The sequence below is a fragment of the Morone saxatilis genome, unplaced genomic scaffold, assembly GCF_004916995.1.
Source record: "Morone saxatilis isolate NCDOM2014 unplaced genomic scaffold, NCSU_SB_2.0 Contig10, whole genome shotgun sequence".
Taxonomy (NCBI): Eukaryota; Metazoa; Chordata; class Actinopteri; family Moronidae; genus Morone; species Morone saxatilis.
Window position 1 is genome coordinate 10,485,642 of NW_023339652.1, and position 9,759 is coordinate 10,495,400.

Sequence of the window (9,759 nt, forward strand, 5' to 3'; positions counted from 1 at the left end):
CCACAATGGGGAAATTCCAAATGACACACACTCACAGCCAAGCGTGCACACAAATTTGCAGATGGACACAAAAGATTAATGAAAAAAATCATTCATTTTTTATTGAAAAACAAAACAAAGGTACATTGAAAATTGTGCATGTCACAGAGTGAATGTATGTCTCTTTTGAATAAGACAGTTTGGCAGGTTAAATGCATAGGAATCATTGACAAAGCTATGGCTAGTTGGACGATGATTACAAGAGTGCAGAGGCATAACCAGTATACCAAACACGTTCAAATGTTTCAATTCACATCATCCCACTTCCATTTTTCCTATATCAAAAGACAATAGACAAAAAAAGAAAGCCCTTCAAATAATCATCTACATATACTGAAAGTGAAAAAATAAGACAAAAAGGTGACACAGTTTATAAAACACAACACAAGTTTGGTGTCTCACGAAGGATTTAAAAAAAAAACTACACAGGACGGAGTGGTTTGAACTGCAACGAAATAAATGATTTAGCATCACATGGAGAGATACTGATAAGCTTGAACAGAGAAGAGAAAAAAAATAGTGCTTTGGCAGAGTTGTTTCTGTTTAACAGTGATGCAAAAATGAATGAAAATGAAATGAAGAAGTTCAGATAAAAGCCACTACTACATTCAAAATGATAACAACAAACAGGTTTTTTTTTTTGTTTTTTTTTAATGACACAATCAAGGACGGATTCAACCTTCATCTGGTACCTTAGTAGAGACTAAATAAATCAAAGCCTTCAGACACAGAGGAACTGAAAGATTTCAAACATCGGCTGCACTCACACAGCAAGACTTTCCTGAACTAACTGAGTAGCCAACTCTCAATCAAGTACTCTAAATAGATTCACACTCCCGCAGTGCTTTGAAGGACAGCATATTAAGCACCGTATGAGTTAGTGAACAACCTGCCTCCTTGTCCTCCTTGCATAGATCGACCTCTGTGAGGAAAACCAGTGCAGGATCAAGACGTTTATATGGATTCACCTCATCAGTGTACTTCATGAAAAGAGGACATCTTTACGCTAGTTTTGCTAATTAATAATCCTAATTTAGTTTTGTCCAGCCATTGCAATACCAGCTAGCCACCACTAGGGGGGCAGCTGGGCTAACTGTGAGAGCAAATGGATGAAAGAATGAAAAAAATATACAAAATATGCATGGCTCGGTTTCAAGGCCAATATTAAATGTATGTGATATACTGTACGTCAATAAATCACAATGAATGGAATTCTGAAAACTGGTAATATGGTATAGAGTTTCATGCGTCATAGTGCACTACAGACAACAGTTTTACCCTCTCTGTTACCCTGACAACCTTGATCACATTATCCCTATTGCTGCAGGTATTAAAAAATGTAATCTTGTCTCTTGTGGTTGCTTTTCTGTCAGAGACAAAGAGATGAGTTCAAAGTATCTTACATTCGTCAGTATATAATTAAGCAGAATACATTTGCCAATATCCTAATATTGGACCAGAGAAGTAAGGAAACCTCTCTTCTTATAAGGCTGCTATAAAGCTTAGGTTTAAAGAACACATTTGGTCGTTGTTTGTGCATGTATCTGCTTACTAAAGCATAAGAAACCATCAAGAAATGGTTGTAAGAAGGCAGATTTTAAAGGATTTGATATACTACTTGCATTGGTGTTGCTATAGTATATGAAACAGGCAAGAATAAAAAAAAAGAACAAAGCCTAATCTACACATGACACTTTCTCCTCCCCCCCCCCGCCTCGGACTGCTGCGGGGTTGCTTAGGCCTTCAGAGGATATCTTTTGGGAAATTTATGTTGCTTTTTAGAACTGCTCTCAGTTCAAGTATGCCGTGAATTAAGTCATTTTGGGTTACAAAATGCTAATTCAGGTCTGTGTACTACCCACACAGCTGCTACTGCATTGATAAAGTCCAAATCCAATATTGTTCCAAATCCCTCAGTCAATTTATCCTTCGTTTTCTCTTCTTTAGCTTCACAGAGCATTTGTGTGTGTGTGTGTGTGTGTGTGTGTGTGTAAAATAATGTCTTCATGCACATGTGGTCATACAGTGAGTGTGCATGTGCTCAGATTGTGGCTGTCTGTGTCCGCCTATGTGTGATGTGTATGTGTATGTGAGTATTTGTACGCGACTGTGTGTTTGTGTTGCTTTATGCTCTACTGAATGTTAGATGGGTGCAGGGACCTGTTGCCTTGCAGGTCCTGGTTGAGAGGAGAATTTCTGGGAGTGCCAACGGGTCTCCTTGTACACAAACCAGGCGTTGCCCGCCCACACAAACATGTTGAGGTAGCCAAACACCTGGAAGAACAGCAAAACAGAAGAAAACAGATTGGGACGGTTTCAGGGACTTGAACCGTGGTCACATTTGTGTTCATTCCAACAAATTTGCTTTGGACTTATTGAGCAGACTACATTGTCTGAGGAAAATGAAATTGTTATTGCTCAGAGTCTCATGACTGCGAGTCAGGCTGCTTAATGTTTATCCTTAACCCCCCCTCCCCCTCAAAAATATTTCTCTATTTCTTCTTGTTCCTACAGTTGGATGTTTGAGCTTCACTGTGCAGAATGATGTATGTTTGACACTAGGGGGATGTTTTCACATTCATCTTCTGTAAGTGGAAAGTTTCTCTTCTTAAATCAGATTGTAAGGGGCGGGGCCTACAGGCAGGATATATTGACATCTGGAATTTTTTATGAGGTCAAAGGAGTAGATGGGGACAAACATAATAGGCAGATATTACTGTTCCAAGCAATGTTTGTCTTAATACATGTCTGGATGGAGATCTTTATGAGATTAGTGCAAATGTAAGCAAAATCTCCTCAAAAGTGCCTTGTATTTTTTCTCACCACAGAGATGTTGAGCGTCCGCATGTTGGCGAACTCTGTGACCTCGCAGGTGATGTTGCTCCCCTTGCAGAGTGCCAGCGTGGCGCTGATGCCATCAGTGTCTGTGGCATCCTTCACATTCTGCAGGCCCTTCGCCCAGGCGGACGAACACACCAGCCACAGGAAGACCAGGATCGCTGTGACCACAAAGTCCTGGAAACAAGGCCAAACACATCAGCTCTGCAGGCAGAAGCTACGAGTCTTTTATTTTGAGTGACCCACGAATTCTAGTAGGAAATTGTAGCACTTTCACAGCTTGATTTAATACTGGAGCAAGATCAGTACTCACGAAAATGGGTCCAAAGTCAGAGTCCTTGTAGACATGCATGTAGCCTAAATACACCAACAGAGCCACCATGCTGTACAGAAAGCAGATTATGGCGATGCCCACAAAGAACTCTGCTGAGGAGGCTGAGTCTCCCACCATGTGCGTTGTTGTGACAGTGTGGTTACAAATAGTGGTGTTTCCCTCGACGAGTGGGACCTGGCTTAACCTGGTCACAAAGCAAGATGGCAGGTTTAAATCATCATTATTGCTGCTTTTAGATGGTTATTCCTTCAAATGCTGTTCTATAATGAATGTATTATCATGTAGGCTGCTGGTCCTCTTGAAGTTTACATTTCAAACCTGTGCCTGACATTAAAAATACCCCAAATTTTGTTGAGATTCTCACCTAAATGGGTAGTGAAAGTTGGCATCTAGAGTTTCATTCCTGCCATCCCCACAGAAGAGAGATATGATGTTCTTCCCTGAGAATCCGCCACAGCTTCCAAAAGCAAATATGGCTGTGAGCTGTTTGGACAGACAAGAGAGAGAGCGAGCGATTAGGGAAATGGTTCAGAGCGATGTGAGAAAAACCTCGTTCAGCTTCGGGGAAATCAATATCAAAAACCCAAGAAACCAAGACAATACTAGGGATTTCTTTAAGGAGGATGGGATAATATTCAGTATGTATGTGGGCAATGTAGCTTGAAGAACTTCACACCCAGAAGAAAGCTGGCAGTCTAAAACATAACGTCAGCACTGGAGAGCCAGAGGGACCAACAGATGGCCCGCATTTTACTCTTACAAACAGCTGAAAATAAAACTCACTACTCAACAATTTTAACAAGATCATTTATCTCGAGTCCTTTGCTTTTCTAATGGAAGTATCCAATCTGAATCACACTTCTCATTTTGTTTAGTCAAATAAAACACCCTTGATTTTCTGTACTAATTTTACACTTTGCTGTTGCAGTCATCCAGTGACACCACACAGAATAAACAATAAGAAATGTTTCCTTAACAAGCCCGATTTGCATGTTTGATCACCAAACTGCTATCTCACAATCAATTGTGGCTTACATGGCTGCACTAATGCTGCTATTCAGCTCTTAAATTCCTTCTTGCAGAGGCAGAAAGCATCTGACTCAGCGTGTAGGCCATGTGACACTAATACTCTCCTTTAAAACCAACACATACTAAACTCTTTCAGGGTGGCTGCTACTAAGCTTAACCCTCAAACTGCAGTAGGCAAAACGATAATCATGTAATTCGTGGGTACTGAGCTCATTCAGACTCTCACTGATATCACTTTACTCAGACCTCACTGGTGATGATGAATTGACATGAAAATGTGCATTGTAAATCACTATATACTGCAGAGGAAGAGTTTGTTCTTCTCAAAATGTGCTGTTAAAGAGTTTTCACACATTTTCGAACATGCATAGCGTCATGTCTCTGCCTGTGATCTTACATCCTGACTGAACCCTCCAGTACAACAGACAGCTATGCTACAACATTACAATACTGATTCAAAGATTAACAACAAACCACAGAATAAACTGTGTGGCATCACAAAGCAGATATTTTGAACCTTTTAAATCACGTTGGTTAGGAAACTATAACTAAGCCTTTAGCTCAGCTACTGTATGTCTTGCAGTTAAGGATTATTGGAAACAAAGGGAAGAATCCAGAAACTCATGTTTTAACATCCCTGTTTCCAAAACACATCTTTAACCTGCATTCATTGATTTTTTTTGGCCAGCTCTTCACAAAAACCTGTAACACTGACCTAATATCACCTTAAAAAGTTGATGATGATGATGATGAACAGCAGTGTCTATTTTCACATCTAGCAGACACAGATAATTCACATACATATATGCACTAAAGAAAACATAGTTATGCATATTAAATTACATTTCTGCCAACTGATCCTCCTCAATGTTACACACTGGACTCACTGCTAATGAGAGCTGAGTGAACCAAAACAATGAGCTCAAAGATGCTAAAATGCTCCATAGAGCTGAGGGGCACTGCAGAATCGGGTGATAATTCCCTGTCGGTTTATTGATGTGTGTGCTCTTTCAAATTACACATAGCCATTTGATCTACTGTTAAGGAAAAATATTGATTACAGCAGCTTTAAAGTAAGATGATTTTTGCTCCCCTTTGCTACTGCAAATAAATAGGCTTAAATGTGCCCAGAGACACCAAAAGGGAGCAACTTTCTTTAACCAGAAAATCATCAAAAAGGATGCCCCAAAAATAAATGTGAAGCAAAATAATCTAGTTAAACCCCTTTTTAATGTTAGTAAGACAAGTTTTGCGGTGGAACAGGAAGGGATTACACGCGTGACAAAGGTAATCTTTAATTTCACACAGGAAATTGGAGGACACACCAATACAAAACCATTTCAAAAAGAACACACTTTTAACTGACTCTTAAATCTCTTCATCAGCACAACTGTAACATACTATACTTTGAAAAATGCTTTACGACAGGCCACCTCAACTTTTAGTTCTTTGTTCACACCACAAGACCCCCCCCCCCACACACACACACACACACACCACACACCCACACACACTCAAAGCGCCCTCTCCAGATGTTTCTCCAGCATGTCACTGGCTGCCACTTCCTGTTTTTCTGGCTACACACCATGGTGAGCTACTTTCTCACATTTATTTTTTCACTGAGTCCATCACTCCCCACTACGAGGTCATGGAGCCTCAGCATGAACAACTGTAACGAATTGCGTGGACCCAAACACACACACACACACACACACACACACTGACATTTGAATTCTTTTGTTTATGTTGTACACTTTTAAACAGAGCATAAATACTACACTGCACAAACACTGTCCGACATTTGGGTATTTTGTCATGTTTCCAATATCACCATTTAGTCCCAATTAAGGCTACAGGTGGCACCTTCTCCAAACATGGCGATCGAATCAGAAGAAGTCCTCAGGCTTTTTTCGCTGGTGTCCCAGACATCTGCAAACCACACAACTGTCTTCACTTGTAACCAAACTGTGAGACAGGATAAGCAGTTTGCATACAGAAACCACTCACATGTGCCAAAAGTTACGTGTCCGGTTCCTGTACTAGATGCAAACAATGAAAAGAGAAAAAACTGCTTCTCGGGTGAATGACCTGTAATCTGATGAATATCAATCTGAAATATCTTCTCATCACTGGTGTTCCCTTTAATTCTTACATAGAGGTCAATGAGTCTTGGTCAGTCTGCCGAAAAAAAGCCAGTGGAGCGTGTGCCCATTTGGTCACTGTGGTTCCTCCAGAAGCTCAAGAAACCTGGCTCTCCATCTTTTGGCAGATAGACCTGGCATTGCCACAAGTCCAAATATTGAGAAATAGCTTTATCATCATTATTCAACATGGTGAGTAAGTGGGGCAGTCTTGTAGCATTTGTTATTCCGTACCCTCCTTCCTGTTTACTACTGTGTGGGTGATAATATCTAGGAACGTATGAGCGTTTGGGCCAAGCCACTCATGTGCCAAGTAAACTACTTTTTCATGTAGATTACTCGGAGGTTCACGGGGTGATTGGACATCAGACAAAAATGTTGGATTTTAGACAAGGCAACCTGCTGGATAGCCTCCAATTTCATCAACAGCAGTGGTGATGAGCCATCTGTCAGAACTCCAGAATGATATCATCAACTTACTGTTTCCACTCAACTGCTATGTTTTAGATTTACGCCCCAAATTCATGTGCCAAACAGACATTTACTGCTGCTGCCTGAAAATAAGATATACACTATTCTACATGAATCAATATGAGGAGTGACAGAGATTAGGTTATGTTGTAGGTCACTGGTTCTAAACCTGGAGACATAGGGGTCCTTGACGGATATCCTGGTGGTGCCCAGAAATTTTAATTTCACTATTATGTAACTATATGTTAGTCCAATGCCAGAATGTATAAGAAGGACTATTCTGTTCATAGGTTTAACTAAATCACTTAATATTATCAGATAGGGATCCCCAAGACTACTATTTATCAAATATCAGACTGACCAATTAGGGGGTCCTTGACTGCGAAAATATTGAGAACCACTGTTGTAGACCACAATTAAATAGTTAAGTGTGTCTCACAAAAAAAGTGTACATGTTATAAAAACCTTATAAATAGCCTGAAGTAGGACTGCCACTAACACATATTTTTTTATTATCTATGAATCTACTGATTATTTAGTCATTTTAGTCTCTATAGAACATCAGAATAACAATTAAAATAATAATAAAATGCCCATTGCAGTACAGTGTCCTAAAGCCAAGGGTGGCTTTTTACAACTGGGAACCAGAAATGAGGGAGTGTTAGTGGTATTTATGGTAGAAAAATGACTAATTGAACAATTGTTCTATTGTCAAAAAATCTGCAGATTATTTTTTGTTTAATTTCAGCTCTAATATTAGGCATGAAGCATGAAGCCATGGCAATGAACAAATGTGCATGCAAAACCTTGTCTTATCTGTATTAGTGTTACAGATCGAATACAGTATGATGGGTAACCTGAATGTAGCTTATGTACCATCAAGCTATTGATTAAATTTGGCAATAATGCAATGGAATACATTTGTAAAATAATCCTATCCTATCCTAATAAAAACTTGTGTTCAAGTATCAATCAAATAATTCATTTTCTAAAAATAGCTTCCTAACAGTGAGTTATTGTAATAATTAAAGTAGTAAAGCAGTGTTGTTCAACTATCGCGCTACTGGGTGGGCTGAGATCCCTCTTTCATCACATAGAATATTCGTAACATTAAATAAGTGAATACGAACACAATTTATCATCCAGTCCCTTGTGAATTACAAACTATATTGGGTTAATAAGAGTTACATAAGGCCAACACAGTGAAAAACACACACACACTCACTCACACACAACCTTGTCAGATGACTGGGTGTTACTGCTGCTCTATAGCCCATGTATGTGTGCGTTTGAATTATGAGAAAATAGAACAGCTGTAGCCGAGCTACATTACTCCACACTGGATTCCTCTGACCCAGTTATGTAGAGCAGAACTGATTGCTGGACTTTTCTGCAAGGAATTGTTGCATGTACTCTCATGACACACAGACTGTGTGCTCAAGTGCGTGAGTTGTTTCAACCATCTGTTATTCGGAGGTAAATTATTGGTGAGGGATGCATTAATCTGTAACTGTGTCCTCTGAAGGGCAGACCACTGAAACCAGCAGAATGATCCGAATGAAGTGGACACAACTGAGCAGAAGCACACACTTTCCTTCCATGCAACTTAAGATGGCAACACAGTAAAGTAAAGGTATTAAAGAAAAACTTTTAAGCATATGGTTGGGTATCAGTTTGGCCATCCTTGTATGATAAACACTACCAACTTTGACATCTTAAGCTTTATTAACTAAATTACATTAGTGCAAACATCTTATTAAGTCTTGAAAGTGTAAAAACCTCAAAGCTGCAGATGAACTAAAGTTTATTTAATTATACTATGAATGTGTGAACAAGTAATGCTCATGTTTTGTGTGTTTTTCCATCTAAAACAGATTACTTTAGGGATTATTCTCAAGAGTGAAAATCACCAGGGGGAAAAGGGAAAATCCAAGGACCAAGAAAAAGGACTGAACCTCCCTGTCCTCTGGGTATGACACACACACACTCTCTCTATCCCTTTCTCTATCTCTCTCTCACACACACATGCAGTAATATGCATCTAACTTACCCACTCCACCAGTTTAACGAAGCCCAGAGGCTCCTTCAGCGGCGACAAATTCAACCGAAATCCGGTCATCATGATTGTGCTTCTGAGCCAAAATCTTTATCCAGTTGTTCCTAAACTGTGGATGTTGGGTCCAACAGGGAGAAAAAAGGGGAGTTGTCTGACAGAGTGACGTGGTTTTACTGCCAACGCTGCAAGAAATGAGCCTGCCCAAGTTGTTTAAAGTGAGTTTTGAGCCAACTTTGCGCAAAATGACCCGAATTCACTTACTGCCAGGCAGGTGAGATCGTTCCACTTAGTAAAAATACAGTTTAAAAGGTTTCAGCAACAAGTGTGAATGGAAAAATCACGAGTTAAAGGTGGGTATTTTTTGCAGTGTAGTTTGAAAAACTAGCGCTCCACTTGGTGATGCGCAAAATACGCAGGCGACGTCGCGGGTGAAGCGTAAAAGTGTGCCAAATAACGCTTTGCTTGAGGCGAGAAAGCGTCATGCGTGTTTAGTTACAGGATAAGGATGCTGGGTGAAAAGGCGTATCTTATAGCTTTCCACACTGTTGCGAGACAGTTTTAGTTTTTTCCTCAACTGGGCTGGCAAAAAAAAAAAAAAAAAAAAGAATTCAAACTCCCAAACGATAATATTAGAAAAGACAACAAAGAGAATTTAAAATACATGCAGCTACAATATAAACGACGAATTACCCTCAGAAGATCCAGGCACAGTAACACCCAGAGACTTCCACACAAGTACCAAAAGGCATCAAAGCGTCCTACGCGGTTTTCATTGGATCCATCCGCTGGAGTACGCAGGCTGCCTCCTCCTTGCTGAGTCTGCAGTTACTCTGCAACGCCTCTTTAGTGCT

General features: G+C 39.9%; 1 protein-coding gene across 1 annotated transcript; it reads right to left on the reverse strand.

Annotated features, from left to right (window-relative positions):
- Window positions 1-75: 75 nt before the first annotated feature.
- On the reverse strand, window positions 76-9,759 carry sypl1 (synaptophysin-like 1). The gene is made up of 6 exons (XM_035677851.1): window positions 9,599-9,759; window positions 8,903-9,017; window positions 3,576-3,694; window positions 3,191-3,395; window positions 2,863-3,054; window positions 76-2,313 (listed from the first exon to the last, which is right to left on the reverse strand). Exons 2-6 carry the CDS (start codon window positions 8,972-8,974, stop codon window positions 2,182-2,184), a joined length of 720 nt encoding a protein of 239 aa, XP_035533744.1. The 5' UTR covers window positions 8,975-9,017; window positions 9,599-9,759; the 3' UTR covers window positions 76-2,181.

Coding starts and splice junctions, on each gene's coding strand:
- sypl1 (XM_035677851.1), bottom strand. CDS start 8,974: ATGATGACCGGATTTCGGTTGAATTTGTCGCCGCTGAAGGAGCCTCTG. Junction 3,055..3,190: donor CTGACTTTGGACCCATTTTC/GTGAGTACTGAT, acceptor CCTTGTTTCCAG/GACTTTGTGGTCACAGCGAT. Junction 2,314..2,862: donor GGACGCTCAACATCTCTGTG/GTGAGAAAAAAT, acceptor CTGTTCTTCCAG/GTGTTTGGCTACCTCAACAT.